This window comes from Macaca nemestrina, chromosome 5 (assembly GCF_043159975.1).
Source record: "Macaca nemestrina isolate mMacNem1 chromosome 5, mMacNem.hap1, whole genome shotgun sequence".
Classification (NCBI taxonomy): domain Eukaryota; kingdom Metazoa; phylum Chordata; class Mammalia; order Primates; family Cercopithecidae; genus Macaca; species Macaca nemestrina.
The window spans coordinates 43,119,077-43,140,987 of NC_092129.1; the positions used below are offsets into that span (position 1 = coordinate 43,119,077).

At 39.4% G+C, this 21,911-nt stretch overlaps 1 protein-coding gene across 1 annotated transcript; it reads left to right on the plus strand.

Annotated features, from left to right (window-relative positions):
• Positions 1 to 14,335: 14,335 nt before the first annotated feature.
• Positions 14,336 to 19,642, plus strand: LOC139363137 (small integral membrane protein 28). The gene is made up of 2 exons (XM_071096069.1): positions 14,336 to 14,614; positions 18,657 to 19,642. Exons 1-2 carry the CDS (start codon positions 14,504 to 14,506, stop codon positions 19,002 to 19,004), a joined length of 459 nt encoding a protein of 152 aa, XP_070952170.1. The 5' UTR covers positions 14,336 to 14,503; the 3' UTR covers positions 19,005 to 19,642.
• Positions 19,643 to 21,911: the final 2,269 nt, after the last annotated feature.

The following is a 21,911-nucleotide window of genomic DNA, read 5'->3' on the forward strand; positions in this document are numbered from 1 at the left end:
AAAGAGAATAAAATACCTAGGAATCCAACTTAGAAGGGATGTGAAGGATCTCTTCAAGGAGAACTACAAACCACTGCTCAACGAAATAAAAGAGGGAACAAATGGAAGAACATTCCATGGTCATGGACAGTAAGAATCAATATTATGAAAATGGCCATACTGCCCAAGGTAATTTATAGATTCAATGCTATCCTCATCAAGCTACCAATGACTTTCTTCACAGAATTAGAAAAATCTACTTTAAAGTTCATATGGAACCAAAAAACAGCCCACATAGCCAAGACAATCCTAAGCAAAAAGAACAAAGCTGAAGACATTACACTACCTGACTTTTAACTATACTACAAGGCTACAATAACCAAAATAGCATGGTACTGGTACTAAAACAGAGAGATAGACCAATGGAAAAGAACAGAGGCCTCAGAAATAACAGTACACATCTACAACCATCTGATCTTCAACAAATCTGACAAAAACAAAAAATGGAGAAAGGATTCTCTATTTAAAAAATGGTGCTGGGAAAACTGGCTAGCCATATGTAGAAAGCTGAAACTGGATCCCTTCCTTATACCTTATACAAAAATCAATTCAGGATGGATTAAACACTTAAATGTTAGACCTAAAACCATAAAAATCCTAGAAGAAAACCTAGGCAATACCATTTAGGACATAGGCATGGGCAAGGACTTCATGACTAAAACACCAAAAGCAATGGCAACAAAAGCCAAAATAGACAAATGGGATCTAATTAAACTAAAGAGCTTCTGCACAACAAAAGAAACTACCATCAGAGTGAACAGGCAACCTACAGAACGGGAGAAAATTTTTGCTATCTACCCATCTGACAAAGGGCTAATATCCAGAATCTACAAAGAACTTAAACAAATTTACAAGAAAAAAACAACCCCATCAAAAAGTGGGCAAAGGATATGAACAGACACTTCTTAAAAGAAGACATTTATGCAGACAACAGACACATGAAAAAATGCTCGTGATCACTGGTCATCAGAGAAATGCAAATCAAAACCACAGTGAGATACCATCTCACACCAGTTAGAATGGTGATCTTTAAAAAATCAGGAAACATGGCCAGGCGTGGAGGCTCACGCCTGTAATCCCAGCACTTTGGGAGGCCAAGAAGGGCAGATCTTGAGGTCAAGAGATTGAGACCATCTTGGCTAACATGGTGAAACCCCATCTCTACTAAAAAATACAAAAAATTAGCCGGGCATGGTGGCAGGTGCCTATAGTCCCAGCTACTGGGGAGGCTGAGGCAGGAGAATGGCATGAACCCGGGAGGTGAAGCTTGCAGTGAGCCGAGATTTCGCCACTGCACTCCAGCCTAGGCAACAAGCGAGACTCCGTCTCAAAAAAAAAAAAAAAAAAAAAAGTCAGGAAACAACACATGCTGGAGAGGATGTGGAGAAATCAGAACACTTTTAAACTGTTGGTGGGAGTGTAAACTAGTTCAACCACTATGGAAGACAGTATGGCAATTCCTCAAGGATTTAGAACTAGAAATACCATTTGACCCAGTGATCCCATTACTGGGTATATACCCAAAGGATTATAAATCATACTACTATAAAGACACATGTGCATGTATGTTTACTGCAGCACTATTCACAATAGAAAAAACTTGGAACCAACCCAAATGCCCATCAATGATCGACTGGATTAAGAAAATGTGGCACATATACACCATGGAATACTATGCAGCCATAAAAAAGGATGAGTTCATGTCCTTTGTAGTGACATGGATGAAGCTGGAAACCATCGTTCTGATCGAACTATCACAAGGACACACTCATAGTTGGGAATTGAACAACGAGAACACTTGGACACAGGGTGGGAACATCACACACAGGGGCCTGTCGTGGAGTGGGGGGCAGGCAGAGGGATAGCATTAGAAGAAATACCTAATGTAAATGACGAGTTAATGGGTGCAGCAAACCAACATGGCACATGTATACCTATGTAACAAACCTGCACGTTGTGCACATGCACCCTAGAACTTGAAGTATAATTTAAAGAAATAAATGTCAAGAGCTGATGTCTTAACAATACGTTATCTGAAAACAATGGAACTTATTAATAAATCAAAAACAAATGTAAATGAAAAAATCCTCTTACAGGTGGAAACAAAATAAACCTGTAACTAAATAAGCCTTGAGTCAAAATAAAATTAAAATATTGATATTCAGAACTAAATAATGAAAGTTTTACATACCAAACATTTGGAGGTGCAGCTTACAGCACTGTATATTCATATTAGGAAAAAAGAAAAGACTGAAGTTTCCTGAGGTAAACGTTCATCTTGAGAAATTTAGATCAGAATAATAAAATAAAGTCAAAGAAAGTAGAAAAGATAAAAATAAGAGTAAAAAGTAATAAAATAGAAAACACAGATAAAATTAAAAAGCCAAATATGGTTCTTAGAATGTGTATGTATACATATACATATATATACATACATATATAAATATACATATATAAGCATATATATACAAATGTATCTGTATATGATATATATATAAAATCGATAAGCCTATATACTATTGCTCAAAGAAGAAAAAAGATTAAAAAGCACAAATAAAGTTGAGAAAGATAAAAAGGGCATAGCCATAGATTCATACGAGAGTAAAAGACAGTATCAATGATACCAATAAATTTGAAAACATAAAACTGACCAGGTTCCAGAAAAGTATAATTTTTTTGGATACATAGAACATTACCATGGTTCTGAAAGTCAGAGCTCCACAAAAAGTTACTCAAAAAACTACTGCTCCCTGTTCATTCCTATGACCATATACCCATTCCTCCATTCTTTCTACCTCATTCCATTCTACTCCCTGTAGCTAATCAATCTCATTGTTTTTTTTCCTTCCTGTGTTTTCTTATAGCCCTTTCTTACATGAATCAACAAATTAGGGATCAGCAAATGAAAGCCTGATGAGGGCTGTATCTAACCTGCTGCCTGTTTTGTAAACTAAGTTTGATTGGAACCCAACCTCAGCACCCTTCCCTGTAGTATGGGCTGTGATGGCTTTCACACTACAGCTGCAGTTGGGTAGTCTCCACCAAGAACATGTGATCTACAAAATCTAAAATATTTGCCATCTGGCCCTTTCCAGAAAAAGTTAGCTAACCACTGTTCTAGATGTTTTTTTATCCTTTGCTTTTTAAATTTCATATATCCTGGAAATTATTCCATACCAGTTCAGAGAGACATTCTTTATTCTTTTCTCCAGCTGCATAGCACGGCCATCTATGTCGATGCATCATTCAACCACTCTCCTATACATGTGCATTCAGGTTATTGCCGATAGTTTGCATGTACAGCCAACGCTGTGAAGAATAATAATGTGATATTATAGATCTTTTCTAAATTTCCCCCATACTACAATTTCTAATAAATATCCAGAAAGAAAACTAGTTTTCATTTGCTACACAAAAACTGATTCAAAGCAGATTTTGAATAATTTTTTCTTTGTTGTTTCTTTAAGCTTTTATTTTGCCTACTGGTTAAAACCTCAAAAATGAGGGCAGGATCAGGAAGAGAAATGTAATGTGGGCCATGCATAGGCTCTCCTGGTGTGTTGTAGCTTTGTGAGGCCTCTGGGGGAATGGCCATGCACAGACGACAGGCTAGGTGTCATTTATACCCAATTGCAATAGTAAAGACAGTCCAGTGACATCACTATTTTGAATGTTTCCCCATGTTTATGTTTTGATTGAGAAGGGAGTTCTCAGTGCATGGTTTGGGCTTCTGTTTTGATTATAAATGATGGATGGAAACTAATTGTGATAGAATACAATAAAACAAAAAAGAGGTAAATGCCTTGAGGTTAGGGACTATCTTTTCTTCTTTGTTTTTTTCCTCCAATCTCTTGTATCACCTGATTCTACCCACAATTGTGCTGTGCTCCTTAGAACTTGGTTATCACTTATCTACATAAGTAGAAACTTCTCCTTTCTGGTTAGACATGTGAGTAACTTAGGGCCCAAAGAAAATCCTCACATTGCTTGAATCTGTCTATATAGTAGAGTCCTGATAACACTTTTAGAAACACTGATGTGGAAATAGAGACAAAGTGATTCCCCTTTATTTTTTGCATATATAAAACTTCTGGCTGGGCACCGTGGCTCATGCCTGTTATCTCAGAACTTTGGGGGCCAAGGTGAGAGGACTGCTTGAGTCCAGAAATTTGAGAGCAGCCTGGGCAGCATGGCAAAACTCTGTCTCCTCAAAAAATACAAAAATTAGCTGGATGTAGTGGCACACGCCTGTAATCCCAGCTACTTGAGATACTGAAGTAGGAGGATGGGTTAAGCCCAGGAGGTTAAGGCTGCAGTGAGCTATGATTGTGTCACTGCACTCTAGCCTGGGAGAGAGAGGGAGACTCTGTCTCATTAAAAAAAAAAAAAAGAAACTTAAAAAAATAAGATCATAAATGAGATTATTGCCATGGGTTAACCACAAAAAGTAAATGAAGAGAGTACATATAAATAATATTATGACAACCCAGAGGTTCCCTCCAACTAATCTCTCCTAAAAATAGCATTTCCACAGTTCTATTTTTTTAAATCACAAACCCATCAAAGATTTTATTCTGTTAGCATACGTGTGTGTTGGTGGGAGCTGGGGGATTCTCTGGTTTTAGCTGTTCAGGCAAGCTGACAAGTATGACTGATGTCAATAAAGGGAAGAACACTGGGAATCTACAAATTGTGACTTTAATTAGATGATTATTTCTAAAACTTATTGTTTATTGAAAAAAATATTTTGCCTCAATTGTAAGACTTCACATGAAAATAGTCAAGATATGTTTGGAATTCATTTCTCTTTTGTGAAATCATGAGATCAAATCCATTGAACATTTTAATATTATAATATTTTTAATCAGAGGGAGAACAACTCAGTGTAAATAAGGACTTCAAAAACATGTACTTAAGAGTTAGCAGATGTTCTATTTGTACTTTTCTATGTCTAGCACTAGTGACTGCTTATTCATGAACTGTAATATGCCTAACATATGTCAGCTATATTATCTGTTCCATCCCATACTGTTAGCTAAATTTCTCATTCAGATCAAAATTTTCCCGAGAACATTTTGAATAATATTTTACCTGACATTGCTTAAAGGTGTTTGAGAACATCTTTTGCAGAATTCTCATGAGCTCAGGTTAATTGCCAGTACACTGACTCAAATCCCAGGAACTGTGGAGTTTAAATGTGCAGAGCTCTCCACAGAGCAGGGCCCAGGTCCAGTGTCTGAATGTGGCTCCAGGAGCTCCCCATGGGGGCAACTCACGGGGCTCCCTTGCATGCTACAGGCACATGCACTCCAATAAGAGCCTTCTGGGGAGGCCATCTTCCTGACAATGTTCAAAAACTGACATTATTATACACGGTGTTCGTTCATTTTGCATTGCTGTAAAGGAATACCTGAGGCTGGGTAATTTATGAAAAGGTTTATTTGGCTCACAGTTCTGCCAGCCATATAAGCATGGCACCCGCATCCATCAGCTCAGCTTCTGGTGAGGCCTCAGGAAGCTTTCACTCATGGCAGACGGTGAAGGGAAGTCAGGCATGTCACATGGCAAGAGAGGAAGCAAGAGAAAGTGGGGGAAGTCCCAGAGCTCCCAGAGTCTTTTAAACAACTAGCATTCACATGAACTAATAGAGTGAGAACTCATTCATTACCAGGAGGAGGGCACCAAGCCATTCATGAGGGATCCGCCCACATGACCCAAACACCTCCCACCAGGCCTTACTTCCAACATTGGGATCACATATCAACATTCGATTTGGAAGAGACAAACATCTAAACCATAGCACACAGAAAATGAGACCCTAGTACTTCATTCCTCCAAAAGCATTGCAGTGCCCACCGTATATCAGCCACTGGCTGAACTTTAGGAGAACATTTAAAAGACAATTTTTGCCTTTTATTAGTGAAGAAAAGAAAGGCTTTCAGACAATTTCATTGCGGAATATACTATGCGAAGTAATGAAAGTATGTGCGTGTCCTGGAAGCAATCCAGAACAAGGTAGTAGTTGACTGCATCTGTGGCTGGTGGTGATAGAGTTGAATCAGTGGAGGAGTTGTGAAATAAATCATACTAAAGTAAGCTTTAAAGAAAAAAAAAATAGATCTAAGGCAACTAATTTTTCCTATTAGACTTTATAATCAAAGGACATTTGGTATCCCTAGGTTTTTGCCCTAAGGAGTAAGGCTGCTGCACTTCTTAAAAGGAAAACAAACTTATTCACCACCGAAAGTTTTTTTTTGCTTCAGAGATGTTGGGAAAAGTTGTATCTAGATCTGACTCCTGGAATTATATAATCTTAGAAAAACATGGACATTGTTTCCCAAGATTGTTTAATGCAAGCCTTAACTTCTTGTTAATCTGCAATAAAGGAATATTCCTTTTTTGTTGTTGTTGTTTTGTTTGTTTGTTTGTTTGAGACGGAGTCTCGCTCTGTCTCCCAGGCTGGAGTGCAGTGGACGCTCCGCCTCCCGGGTTCACGCCATTCTCCTGCCTGAGCCTCCGGAGTAGCTGGGACTACAGGCGCCCGCCCGCCAGCACAACTGGCTAATTTTTTGCTTTGTTTTTTTTAGTAGAGACGGGATTTTACCGTGTCAGCCAGGATGGTCTCAATCTCCTGGCCTCGTGATCCACCCGCCTCAGCCTCCCAAAGTGCTGGGATTACAGGCGTGAGCCACCGCACCCGGCCAGAATATTTCTTATAAGCTAAAGTTGAGGAAGGGAAGGGAAGGGAAAAGGGAAAAGGTAAGGGCGAAGGGGGAAAGGAAGGGAAGGGGGAAGGGGGAAGGGAAGGGGGAAAGGAAGGGGGAAGGGAAGGGGAAGGGAGGGGGAAGGGAAGGGGAAAGGGAAGGGAAGGGTGAGGAGAAGGGAAGAGAGAAGAGAAGGGGGAAGAGAAGGGGGAAGAGAAGGCAAGGGGGAAGGGAAGGAGGAAGGGAAGGAGGAAGGAAGGGAGAAGGCAGGGGAAGGCAAGGGAATGGGGGAGGGAAGGCAAGGGAATAGGGGAGGGGAGGGAAGGGAAGGGAAGAAGGAAGGGAAGGGGAAAGGGAGGAAGGGAAGAGGGAAGGGAAGGGGGAAGGGAAGGGGGAAGGGAAGGGGGAAGGGAAGGGGGAAGGGAAGGAAAGGAAAGGAAGAAAGGTAAATAGATAATATAACACTTGACCCCAGGAACTTGAGACCAGCCTAACAACATAGTGAGACCGTGTCCCTACCCAAAATTTTAAAAAATTAGCCAGGCATGGTAGCATGTGACTGTGGTCCCAGCTACTCAAGAGGCTGAGGTGGGAGAATCACTTGAGCCCAGGAGGCTGAGCCTGCACGATACTGTTACTGCACTCCACCCTGGGCATCAGATCAAGACCCTGCCTCAAAAAATAATAATATTTGACAATTTAGGTAATAAATAATGGTATTCCTTCACACTAACTCCCTGTCATATAGTTTAATAAAGAAAATATGCTAGACAAATTACATGAGGATTTTTAATATGTCTATCTACTACTTTCTGTTTTAAATTCAAGAATACCATTTTATCAACCAAACATTTGTGATCTTTTCAATATATCTATATTTTTCCTTAGTTCCATATTAAGAGAAACTAAAGGCCAAATATTTGAAAATACCCTAGTTCATTACCAGAGAACACCATATACTTATAAATTTCATATTCTGCTCCTTGATGTTTTGAAGAATTTAGATCTTAAAAAATATTTCTCCATTTTAGATAGAAGCAGAGAATAGTTGACTGAGGAAGAAGGTGAAATGATCAGAAAAAGGCATGAGGGAAATTTCTAGTGTGATGGAAATGCTTTATATCTTGTTTTAGGTTACAAGCATGACTAAAACTGTCAAAATTCATCAAACTGAACACAGAAGATCTTTGCCTTGTATTTTACATTAATTATTCCTCCACAGGCAAAAATGTTTTTAAATCTTCTGCTCAAACTTCCAATTTCATAGATGCCTATACTTTTCCAAAGTAAATTTTATATCAGTCATTTTTCTTTTTTCATCATCATTCTTGGTTGGTTTTTAAAAAATCACTTGGTAATCTTCCTCTTTCCGTTCATATTGCCGATGGATTTACTCAAACTCTTTGTCGCTTTCCTTCTAGATTATCATGGCCAAAGTTTAACAAAAACAAAGAGCAGATCTGTGACCCTTAGATGAACCCTGGGTCTCCCTGGAAGTCTGATTCAGGCACGGTGATTAGTCACAGTACTGCTTGCAGTCTACTGATTAGTTTTTCTGTCACCCTAATCAAATACAAGCTTATTTAATTCTTATAACAGTATCTTGAGATAGTATAATGACCAGTTTACTAAAATTCAAATGCATTTGCTAATCTGGAAATTGAATGTAGGGGGGGAAGCTACCTTTTTTATGGTAATCTGGTTTACTTGAATCATCTCTGACCATTGGTTTTCTGGGGCTTTTTCTCTATTATTGGCCCAGAGGGTGAAATATATAACACGACAAACAAACTTCCCTACAGCCAACTAATCCACAACCAATAAGACCAAAAAATGTAGAAGTCTCAGTAGCTCTTGAAAACATAATAGCAAATCAACTGTGTCAAGTTCAATGAAATTAAGGAAGAAAAAAAAAAACAGAGCAGCCAAATGGATGAAAACTTCAACTCATTTTCAAAAAAGAAAGAAGAATAAAGTAGAAAATATAAATACTATTCTATTCTCAGCTCTGAAATACCTAAAGAAGTTTTATAGATAGCTAATCTGATCTTCAGATTAATTGTAGTCAGTGTTTATAATTAACATCAGTCTATAAAAGTTCTGAACAGGAGAATGTGAGATGGTTAAAAACTCATGGAAATAAAAGGAAGTGGTCTCCTTTTAGTGTGAAAAATAAATAATTTGTGAAAAACAAATGAGCATATGCTGTGGAGATCTGAAAAAAAGACTGTGATCCTTAAAAATCTACAGAGTTTAGAATTGAAATACAACAGCTTTCTAGAGTTGAAATATGACAGCATTTCTGTAAGCTGTTATAGCAGGTAAAGGCTATTGGCTCTATAGGCTAAGCATGTCTTCATAAGCTGTCAGTCACAGCAGAGACCACTATTTCATGCCACTCCTCAGTGAGGCCTTTTGTAAGTCAGCTAACAGTCTCCTAATTTACTTTTGAAATAACACAAAGCTGAATCAAATAAGTCTGTAATATTGGATTAACCAACGTGCTGTGGGAATTCAGAGGAAATAGTGATTCATTCTAATTCAGGTGGAGGGCAGGAAATAACAGAATATTACCACAGGGTGGCTTTTATGCAGTTCTTCAAAGATAGGCAAATCTGAGAACTATGGTCTTGCTTATGCAACACATATTCATAGAAAAATTACAAAATGTAGATCCTCAGAAATAAAATCCATAGTCCTATGGAAAACAACCCTAATTTCACTACTTAGAAAAAAAGTGCCATTGTTAACACTGACTTTTTTGTCTATTTGCAGAGATATGCAAATTTATAATAAACATGCAGTTTTCTCTGTGTGTGTGTGTGTGTATGTGTATATATATATATACACACAGAGAGAGAGAGAGAGAGAGATGGGATCTCACTTTGTTGCCCAGGCTGGTCTCAAACTTCTGGCCTCAAGTGGTCCTCCTGTCTCCATCTCCCAAAGTACTGGGGTTATAGGCGTGAGCCACCACACCTGGCCTAAATATGCAGTTTCCTGGCACATTCCTTACAATATGTTGTGAACATGGTTGCATCTTTCTGGTATTTACTTTCAGGTGATAATACATCTTTATATGTTTATATCTTATTACCCAAATATCATTTTGTAGACATTTTATTTCCAGTTGTTTGTTAGTATGGATGTGTAAGATTTGTTAAAATGTCTTTCAAAAGTATGTATCTTTGAGTACTTAGTTGTATCCTTGAATATTCATCAGATTATTATTATTATTATTATTTTATTTGAGGCAGAGTCTTGCTTTGTAGCCCAAGCTGGAGTGCAATGGCGCGATCTTGACTCACTGCAACTTCTGCCTCCCAAGCTCAAGCTATTCTCCTGCCTCAGCCTCCCAAGTAGCCAGGACTGCAGGTGCTCCCGACTCATTTTTGTATTTTTAGTAGAGAAGGGGTTTCATCATGTTGGCCAGACTGGTCTTGAACTCCTGACCTCATGATCCGCCCACCTCAGCCTCCCAAAGTGCTGGGATTACAGACGTGAGCCACTGCGTCCTGCCCATCAGATTACCTTTTAGGAGGAATCCCTAGAAGTGGAATTGCTGAGGGCCGATACCAGAGTTACCAATGTTCTCTTTTCTCTATAATCTATTAATTTGTTCCAAGTATATCACCTTCTTCATGACATGTCACTGTCCAGCTACTGCACCATTTCTCTGTTCCACTTTCAAGCAGAATAAGCCTAGGTGTTTAAAGAATCTCTAATTCTTCTCCTTTCTCTCTTAAAACCATTCTAATCAGGCTTTCCCCAGAGCCACTCCATCAAAACTCCTCTTGTCCAAATAAACAACCATCATGCCCCCCCACATATATACACTTACACACATTGTGTTAAATCCAATATTAAATCTCATTCATCATCTTACTTGATCAGACAGTAACTTTTGAGATAGATGATCATTTTCCCCTTCCAGAAACATTTTCTCACTTGGATTCCAGCACACCACGCACTCTTGGTTTCCCTTTCAGCTCACTGGACACTCACTCTGCCTCCTCATCCTATTGACCCACATTCTCTGGGTGATCTCGTTAAGTCTCCTAGCTTTAAAAATCATCTCCTTGCCTATAAGTTCCAACTAGTATCTCTTGTCTAGTCCTCACCCTTAAACTAAATAACAAATGTCCAAACTCATACACACTGAAAACTTACCATATCTATTACCAACTCCTGATCTTTATTCCTCCTGCTTTAAAAAACAAAACCCCACCCCAGTCTTTCCCTTCTCTGTAAATAACAATGGCCACCCCTGCAGCTGCTCAAGCCTAAGACCTTAGAATTCTTCTAAATCATTCTTTATCTTATACCACCTTCAGTTCTTCAAGAAATCTTACTGTCTCTATCCCCGAAACATACTAGAATCTAGACTCTCACCACTTTTGACACAGGATGTTTTTTTTGACCCCTTTGTGGGATCATGACAGGGATGCCCCATTTATGCAGCCCACCCCATTTGACCCCTCATGGGAGGGACCATGTAGGCAAGTAAGTGCAGGAATCGGCCAGTCACTTTAGTGCCAGCAGTACCAAACCTCAAGGCCCCAGAGGGCATGTTGCAAAGCTCTCTTAGCTCCACCATCTGCAGACAGCAGTGTGTTGTCAGCTCAGTGGGTCCTTTGCCTTGTCACATGGAGTGGCTGCCTTTCACCAACGAGGGCAAAGAGCCAGTGTGACAGTCTTTTTGGGTACCCTCACTTGGTGCGTCCCGAATTCTTGTCCGGTGCCCAAGAAGAATGAGGTCACACAGACCAGTTGAAGGATGGGGAATGTGTAGAATTTTACTGAGCAATGAAAGGGGTTCTCACGGAAGAGGGGAGCTGGAAAGGCGATGGGAAGGGCAGGTCACTCTCCCCTGAAGTCAAGTTGCCTCTCTTAACATCCAGCCATTGTCTCTGAAGTCAAGTGACCTCTCAATGTCCAGCTGTTTCTTCTCTCTACCAGCTGAGTCTGGGGTCTTTATAGGCACAGGATCAGGGGGAGCAGGCCACAGGTAGATTTGGAAAAGGCAACATTCAATTGGTAAAAAGACATTCTTCAGAAAGAACCAATCAGGAGAGAGCAGGCAAACAAGATAGAAGTTCTCACTTTGAGCCAGGTGTTTCAGGTTTTTGGGCTTGAAGCTGGGGCTTTGCCAGGGACCTGCCCCTGTCTGCCTAGAGTTTCTCTGCCTCCTGTCTCTATCTTTTACTGCTCCTACTCTGGTCTGGTATTCCTTTCCTGAATTATTAAGAACCCCTAACTAGTCTCCCTGCATTTGCTCTTAATCCCTATGTCTAGTTACAACACAGAGGCCTGAGTGATCCTTTTAAAATGGAAGTCAGGGCCGGGCACAGTGGCTCACTCCTGTAATCCCAGCACTTAGGGAGGCCGAGGTGGATGGATCACGAGGTCAGGAGATCGACACCATCCTGGCTGACACAGTGACACCCCATCTCTACTAAAAATACAAAAAAAAGTTAGCCGGGCGTGGTGGCATGCATCTGTAGTCCCTGCTACTCAGGAGGTTGAGGCAAGAGAATGGCGTGAACCTGGAAGGCAGAGCTTGCAGTGAACTGAGATCATGCCACTGCACTCCAGCCTGGATGACAGAACAAGACTCTGTCTCAAAAAAAAAAAAAAAAAAAAAAAGGAAGTCAGATCTTACCACTCCTCTGCTCAAAACTCTGTATAGCTCTTCCATTTCACTTAGAGTAAAAGCCAAAATTCTCCCAATGCTCTATAAACCCTGAACTCAATGTTACCCTCTAATCCCCCATAGATCCTCTCTGATTTCATCCTCTACTTTTTTTCTTCTAGTTCACTGCTTCAGCCCACCCAGACCTACTAGCCATTTGGTGAAGGAACCAGGCATGTGCCTGCCTCAGGTTCTTTGCACTGGCTGTTCCCTGGGTCTGCAATGTTTTTTCATCCAATGTCTTCATAGCTCAGTCCCTTGCTGCCTTCAGGTCTTTGCTCAAATATCACTTTACCTCTTTTCAAACGGCCTCCTCCCTTCAATGTTTACTGTCCATTCTCTGCTTTTTTTCCCATAATACTTCTCTTCTCCTGATACATTTTTTATTTGTGCAATTTGTTATTTTTTGGGACCCCAAAATGTATTCATAAGTGCAGGAATTTGTATCTAATTTGTTCAATACTGGAAGAGAGTCAATGTTACAGACACATATTTAATGCTTTTAATCCAGACCTCCAATTTGCTTCTAAAGAAATGAAGATACAGTGTTTAAATAAGTAAACGAGGTGGAGAAGGATGGCTCATGTTGACGCCACAGTATTGACAAAGCCACTGAAATGCAAGAAAGCAAAATGGTGCACTGGATGCCAGGTGTTTCTGATGTATCAAGGGTGGGATACGGATGTATTTAAAATAGGAACACATAAATGGAACAAGGCAATATTTTAATGGAAAGCACAAAATCAGCTTACTCCACAATAAGAAAGATCATGATGAAATGAAATGAAAAGAGAGTTCCACACGAGGATACTGACTGAGGTACTGGGACACTTAATGAAAACTTTCACCACAAAAAAGTTGACAAAGTACAACAATCTGTTGGGGATGGCAGCTGTCTTTGAAAAGGTAGTGAAGGCTCTGGCCATACCACCCTGAATGTGCTGGATCTCATCTGAAAACGTGATGAAAACTATGGATTCTTCCAAGAAAATTGCACATATCTACAAAGTTTGGAGAGTCTACCACCTCCTGAAACCTATTCATGAACCACCATGGGCCAGTCATTAAGAATCTCAATCAAGATTAAAAAAAGAAATCTGGTTAAGAAATATTATTTCAGCATGATAATCACTTGTACAGAAATGATGCTTAGATAAGGATGTGGGTGGTTGTAATATTGAGTTATAACATTTTGCATATATCTTTTTTCTTTTTAAATTGCTCAGACTATTCTCCATAACAATTGTGCAAATCTTTGAAGCTGAAGTTTATTCCACTAAAAGATAATTCAACCACCATATCTTAAATGTTAAATAATACGTAGAATCAAGTATCCCAAAGTCAACTCAGTGAACATTCAAATTGAAAACTCCTTGTTTTAAGCTTGATATCAATACCGTTATGAAGTTCACAAGATAATCAGAAGGAAGACTATTTAGGTACTGCTAATTTGATTTTTTTACAAATTGAAATTGGCAAACATTCCATCCAAACAATCTAAGCTATGGTCTGTCTTCTGTACAACTTTATCATTAGGCATCTTTCATCTGTAAATTCAGTAAAATATTAATGAGTCTTTGCTTTTCTACCAAATATCTCTTCTCTCTGTACCACAGAATCCAGAAATAATTAGTGGGAAATTCAGCTTGAGTAGTTTTCCTTGGTCAGATAGGTCTCTAGAGAGAGGTGTGCTAAGCAAAGGGAAAGGCTCTTATTTACGTCCTAAATATAAACAGCTCTTTATTCACTGAGGCCATTCTTTGCACTGTAGTAATGCTAGTGCAGAAAACTCTCTTGTCTGAAATCTATTCCATATCTGATATCTGATGCCAACCCCTATAGTGATAAAGGCCACAGACACAAATCCAGAAGCACCGAATCTAAACAGTCAGTCCTGAGAGGTCTCTCTGGTTGGTTTCTTTTCCCTGTTGCCATTCATCCGAGGACGAGTTTACCAACAGCCATCAACCAAGCACATCCAAACTGGATCCAGGCCAAGAGCAAGCAGCATTGTTGAAATCTGGGCAGCAAGGTGGAAGGGTGGCCAGGGCGTCAGCTGGATGAAAACATGCGGGGACTGCTGGGCAGCAGCTGGAAGAAGTTTGGACATGCTGGCCGGGAGACATACGAGTGGTTAACCAGCGAGCCCAGCCCGCCTCTCTTGGAGACCCAGCTGCAGGTCTGTACTTACGACTTAAGTCTTTTCTTCCCCAAAACGTCTTCATCAGTTTTAAAATCAACAATACCTATGGTTTTAGGATCTTAAAACGTAGTGGTAGCAATTTTGTCTTACAGCTATAACAAAAATATGAATTCACTGATTGGCTTGGTCTAAAGGCAATAACTTGAAAGTTATACTTTTTGGACAAGGATACATTCAAGTAAAACTTGGCACACCTGTATCCTCCTAAGAACCCTTGATATCTGAAATATGTGGAAGAACACCTGAAACCAGGGGTCAACAGAGGTGTTACAACGGAAAAGCCTCGGTGTTACAACTTCGTTCTTTGCTCAGGGTGCAATGTCTACATATACAAAAATAAGAGCCTCTCTTTGGTCCTGGCTGTGTATTAACCACTGTTTTTAAGTGTTAGCAGAAATCATGCATCTTACTTCAGGTAAGACAGCAGGGGGTTAAAGAGATTTTGTCTCTCACTAAGAAATGCAGCAGCTGCTTTTGCTTTGTCTGGCAAATCACCGGTGAAGTCTCCGTAGGAGGCAGCATTAAGGACAAATATTTTTACAAATCTAAAACCTAAGAATTTTATAATCAGAGGAGAAATGAGTGACACTGCTGACAACCCAAGAAAGAAGGAAATCAAACTATTTTCTTGCTTTCTGGAAAACCAACTGGTGAGATTAGTATTTAAGTTCTCTAAAACCACATTTTACAGAAAAAATACATAAATATATATTGATATGGATATTGAGATATCCTTTAGCAGTTACACCTTTAATTGGACATTTCTTGAAAATATCCCCTGAACAACAAATCCCTTAAGCCGATATAAAATAAACATCAGAAAAACATTACAAGTTAAAAAATAACTTTGAGGCGGGTGAGCAAATTAGGATTTTTGACTAAAAAAGACATCCTTTCCACATTAAAAAAATCCAACAATTTTAAGCAACATACCATAAATAATTAAATAAGCAAATTAAGGATATTGCAATGAATTTGTCCGATAGCTCTGGGCTTCTCTTAACTGGAAAAGTCCTTTGTCTCAAAAAATTGTCCTAGTTTGCTGTATAAAAGTCTTCTAATGCCACTTTCTATGTGGACAAATTTAAATCAGCCAACGGAAGTACTGATTACAGCAGGGACTGTGGTACTTCTCCTTTCCCGAATTTTTGCAACTAGTATTGAGAATACCGTAAGTAGCATAATTATAAACAAAGAATCTGTAACATGAAACCTTTTAAATAGAACATTAAGTATCTCTGTATTCTATGCCTACTAACTATCTAGGATATAACAGAGAATTTAAAATTGATGGCCACAACTGATCAGAAACTGTTATCATCCATATTATTGATAGAGAATGAAATAAAAATAGATTATGAAAAATTGTCTATGCTTATCAGGGTTGAAATACTAAAAGAGATAATAGCCAAAGTTATTATTGAATTATTAAGCTAGTATAAGCTATTAAGCTATTGTTTAATCATTAAAAATGTTAAAACTTTTTTTGGTGATTCATCTAGAGAGAAAAAACAAATTATAGTTAAAATGTTCTTACTCCAACTTGATTTCTTAATAATTGTAGCAAATTTATGAGTTCATCTACTCTTACAGTTTTTGTAATCAAAGTCTTTACTATGTCACAACAGATTTTAAGTTAATAATTCTGATAACAAATTTGATTTTATGTAAGAAACAGAAGGAATTTATCGTTTAGAACAGTCACATATATAAACCATGAGACTTTTTTTCTGAAAATATGTATTTATTAAAACATAAATTTAGTTATGCCAGATTTTTTTTTCTGGCCTTACCAATAAATTTCTAGGTTTCTCTGATTTTCTAGCCTCACCAATAAATTTCTAGATTTCTCTGATTATCTTTAATATTTTAGGTTTAGTAAACTTGACCGTTCAAGTCACTGAGATATAAATATATAAGTACTATCACCAAGAGCTTTATGCACTTTAATTCATTTACTTCTCATGTTAACCCTTGATAACAATGTTATTAATTCCATTTCACAGAGGAGAAAGCCTAGGCCCAGAGAAGGCAAGTGAACAGTCCGCAGTCACACAGGTGTTAGAACATCGTAGGAATTCAAACACAGAGCTGTCAACCCTCAAAGATGATGCTCTGCTTCTCGAGAACACTATTTTTATGTTCTTTAAGCTAAAATATCTTAATTCATATCTTACCAAGGACAAAATATCTGGAAATATAAATATTAAATAAACCATCTAATTTCAAGTCAAAACCACACACATAGTTGTAAAGTCTGTAGGGAATAACAAAAGATTATACAAACATCTAGCATTATACAATGCTAGCTACATAAACCAGTCTCTTAAGAGGTCATGACCAGCAAAACATGTGTCCTTTCCACCAACATCAAGGAGTGAACCTCATCTCTCATAGTTTATTAGGGTGTTTTTTTTTTTTTTCCTTTTTTTTTGAGACAGAGTCTCGCTTTGTTGCCCAGGCTGGAATAAAGTGGCACGATCTCGGCTCACTGCAAACTCCACCTCCTGAGTTCAAGTGATTCTCCTATCTCAGCCTCCCCAGTAGCTAGGATTACAGGTGCCCACCACCACATTCAGCTAATTTTTTTTGTATTTTTAGTAGAGATGGGGTTTTACCATGTTGGCCAGGCTGGTTTCAAACTCCCGACCTCAAGTGATCCTCCCATCTCAGCCTCCCAAAGTGCTGGGATTACAGGCGTGAGCCACTGGGCCCGGCCTAAGTTTTCTTTTAAATAAGTAAAGAGCTTAATATTCTGTTTGCTTATTTTAAACATAATTACAAGGCTTTAAAATATTTTCTTTTCCTCCATAGTAGATACTAACATTTACACTTGTTACTATATGCTTTATAAAAGAGATAAACTTTTTAACACTTCACTATTTCTTAGTAGCCTTATTAAAGGCAGTCTCTGTGCATTAAGAACAGTATTTTTTTTTAAACTTGCTTTCCTACTTTGCTGTTTAAACATCATTTCATGCCTATTGTATTATTTCTGCCATCAAGAGCCATTATCATTTCTGTGAGCTAATATTATAAAATCAATACCTTTTTGGTTGCCCAAGAATTCATCTGTAATTCTTTGTCTTTAAAAAGGTAAAATGTTTGCATATTTATCCTACAAATTTTACAAAAACAAATTTAAAGAATTTTTAAAATCTCATTCATCATAAGCACCAACTATCAAATCTAAATTCAGTTATTTACATTTGACACGCATGTAATTTTTACCTGTGATGTGAACACATCATGAGATTTTTGTTCCAGAATTAAAGAACTTAAGTGAGTCCCACATAATCCGTTAGTGGCAATAAATCATAACTGGTCTCATTCTAAATAAAATAAGTACATAAATAGTAAGAATTTTCATTCCAGAAAATGAACAGCAGACCTACCAACCAAAACTTATTTCAATATTTTTACTTTTGTGGAAATGTTGTAAGATCTCATCAACGTATACTTTTTGGCATTCTGAATTCACACTTTATTGTGTAAATTAACATTATTTCATATAGGCTTAAGCTCACCGGCATAAGTAAATAACAGTGATTTTTAGAGTGAGTAATAATAGAAAGAAGAATGAAAGATGAGAGGGAACTTCAGGACCTTAGAAATGTGAGGCCTTGGCCGTGGCTTATGCCTGTAATCCCAGCACTTTGGGAGGCCAAGGTGGGCGGATCACATGAGGTCAGGAGTTTGAGACCATCCTGGCCAACATGGCGAAACCCCGTCTCTACTAAAAATACAAAAATTAGCCAGGCGTGGTGGTGCATGCCTGTAATTCCAGCTACTCGGGAGGTTGAGGCAGGAGAATTGCTTGAACCCAGGGTGGTGGAGGTTGCAGTGAGCCAAGATTGCGCCATTGCACTCCAGCCTGGGTGACAGAGCAAGACTGTGTCTCAAAAAACAAAAACAAAAACAAAAACAAAAAAAAAACAAGGAAAAAAAAAAAGAAAAAAAAAGAAATTCGAGGCCTTCTTTCCATATCTCCTAACTGGGCTTCCTTCTCTAACTCCAGGGCACCCAGTGGGTGAGCTCCACCCAGGAGGATGTGGAGCCCTTCCTGTGCATCCTTCTGCCAGCCACTATCCTGCTCTTCCTGGCCTTTCTGCTGTTGTTCCTGTACCGCCGCTGCAAGTCCCCGCCACCCCAGGGGCAGGTGTTCAGCATTGACCTACCAGAGCACCCACCTGCAGAAGAGGTGACAGACCTCCTGCCCGGCCTGGCCTGGGGCAGTGAGGACTTCCCCTACTCCCCATTGCCCCCGGAGGCCACTCTCCCCTCCCAGTGTTTACTGCCCTCCTACGAGGAGGCCACCAGAAATCCTCCTGGGGAGGAGGCCCGGGGATGCAGTCCTTCAGTATGAAGAGGGCTCACATGGACTGGAAGGGCAAAAATAAACTGCTCTTGGGAATCATATAAAACATAGCTCTCCACCTTTAACAGAGCGCCCATGAGAAGAGGGAGAAGGGCCCCTAGACACAAGAAGCTGCTATTCATTGGCCAACCTCTGCCAATGGAGCACTTCAAGCTGAGGGCAAAGCTTGACAAATGCCAATCTAGTTAACCTATTTTCACATTCCTTAGGGAAAAGTTCCCCAGGTTCTTCTAAAGATGACTGCACTCTCCTAAAATGTATAACACTCCTGAGAAAAAAAAGGAAAGTTCTATGTGAGTTGAAAAAAAAACATTGAATTACTAATGAGCAAAGGAATGGACTCTGAAAGGCAAGAAAAAAAATTCTGGACCAGCCAAAGGTAACTACTTTTGCCACCAAATATAACTTTTCTCCCCACACCAGGTTTTCAGGGTTTCATGGTTTGTTTCACTTCTGTATGAATGCTCCAAGATACAGAGAGAGTTCTAGAAGGAGTAAAAGACATCTCTAGAGCTGCAGGGGATAGTTGTGTTGTAAATAACAGTGAAATATATTACAGTTTTAGCAATGAAAATGTAGATATTTGCAAACATTTTAGTTAAAAAATAATAATAAAGCTGTCCAAAGTTATTTTCTTTGTAGTCACCTTGCTTATTTGTCTTCTGATTTGCTTCCTCAAATGTGGGAGAGATGTGGCTTAGTGACATGGGAATGTCTCACACTAGGATATTATGGGTCATCTGACAGTGCTGTGGCAAAAGAGAGAGCTTCTGCTATAACACATTATCTTATTAGATAGCACTTATTATCTTATTATATAACACTACCATATAATACGTCGTGTGTAGCACTGTGACTGAATTTTTAAGCTTCACCAAGCAACAATGACAGTAGAAATCAGGTTAACATTGGAAAGGATAGGTCAACATTTTGGATTACATGATAAAGAAAAAACTATTAGTTCCAATAGGGACCTTACAGCCACAAAGTTCAAATTCTTGCTTTATAGACATCAAAGCTACAGCTTAGAGAGGTTAAGTGACTTGTCCAATGTAACATACCTCGTAAGAGGCAGAGCCAAGAACAGAAGCCTGGCCTCTCTGCCCTGGGCAGAAGCATCTTCTACTGTGCCAGATGTTCTCCCCAGAAAATTGCTAAGGTCGAATTTCACCCCATGCTCCTGGAGGATCGGGGTTCTCAGAAGGATTAGCACAGTTGAGAGTAGAATTGATATTGATACAAGATCTCCCTCTGTGATTTTTCTTTTTCTTTCTTGAGACAGGAACTTGCTCTGTCACCCAGGCTGGAGTGCAGTGGCACAAATACAGCTAACTGCTGCCTTGACCTCCTGGGAGCAAGTGATCCTCCCACTTCAGCCCCCTGAGATGCTGGGACCATAGGTGTGCACCACCATGCCCAGCTAATTTTTTATGTTTTTATAGAGACAGAATCTTGCCTTCTTGCCCAGGCTAGTCTTGAACTCTTAGGCTCAAGTAGTCCTCCCATCTCAGCCTCCCGAAGTGCTAGAATTATGGGTGTGAACCACTACGCTTGGCCTCCTCAGTGATTTTTCAAATAAGGAGACATAGGTGGGTATTACCACTTGGGAGGTACATCAAAATACCCATGGAGGTGACAAGGGAAAGCAGGAAGTGACATGTGAAAAGCAGGAAGTGAAACTCTTATTCAATGCTAGAATATTTTTGAAAACAATTTTTATTGTTGTCACAATGCAAAATTCAAAACTAGACATGTGTGATGGTTCAAAATGAACAAAACTGGTGACTTAAAAAAACCCTCATTTTGGGGCTAGGTATGGTGGCTCACACCTGTAATCCTGGCATTTGGGGAGGCTGAGGTGGGAGGATCTCCTGCCTGGGCAACACAGTGAGACACCATTTCTACAAAAAAAAAAAAAATTAACCGGGTGTGGTGGTGCACACCTGTGATCTCACCTACTTGGGAGGCTGAGGTGGGAGGATTGCTTGGGCCCAGGATGTTGAAGATGCAGTGGGTTGTGATCGTGTTATTGCACTCCAGTGTGGGTGACAGAACTAGATTAGCATGAACATTTTTATACTAGATATGCAATGTGATAAAGTTTAAAACAATAAAATAGGCAAAAATAGAATACTTTTTAAAAATGTAACCTCATGGAAATAATAGTTGTGGTTTTGAAAACTAAAGCAAAATATAATCTATTTAGGTGAAAATCAATAGGTTTTCTTTTAAGGAAATTGTACTGACCAATTCTCTAGCATTCTTTAAAGGAAATAAACAAATGGAAATTCAAGAAGCTCAGCACACAACCTTCTTCAGATATATATGTGTGTGTGTGTGTGTGTGTGTGTGTATTTTTTTTTGTTGTTGTTGTTGTTACAGAGTCTCGCTCTGTCACCCAGGCTGGAGTGCAATGGCGTGAGCTGGGCTTATTGCAGCCTCTGCCTCCTGGCTTCAAGTGATTCTTGTGCCTCAGCCTCCCAAGTAGCTGGAATTACAGGCATGTGCCATCACGCCTGGCTAATTTTTGTATTTTTAGTAGAGACGGGGTTTCACCATGTTGACCAGGCTGGTCTTGAACACCTGGCCTGACCAGCCACCTCAGCGTCCCAAAGTGCTGGGATTACAGGCATGAGCCACCATGCCTGGCCCACAATTTTTTTTTAATCCCAAGAATCTAGTTCTGCGAGAGATCCAGTTGATTCTTTTCCAATTGCCATTCCTCCTTCCTCCTTGCTCACAGAACCCTAATTTTGTTCTGGGATCCTGAGACTACCTGCTTAAGGCAGGCCGGGCCCTTCTAAAACCCTGAGGGTGCATCATGACATTTAATTAGGCGATCTTAATTCATTCACCAGGAACTGATTTGGTCTTTGGGACTGAAGGCGATATTTA

What these genes read in the sequence shown, in the direction of transcription:
- LOC139363137 (XM_071096069.1), top strand. Translation starts at nt 14,504, where the DNA reads ATGCGGGGACTGCTGGGCAGCAGCTGGAAGAAGTTTGGACATGCTGGC. An exon ending in TCTTGGAGACCCAGCTGCAG is followed by an intron (nt 14,615 to 18,656) that starts GTCTGTACTTAC and finishes CTCTAACTCCAG; the next exon opens with GGCACCCAGTGGGTGAGCTC.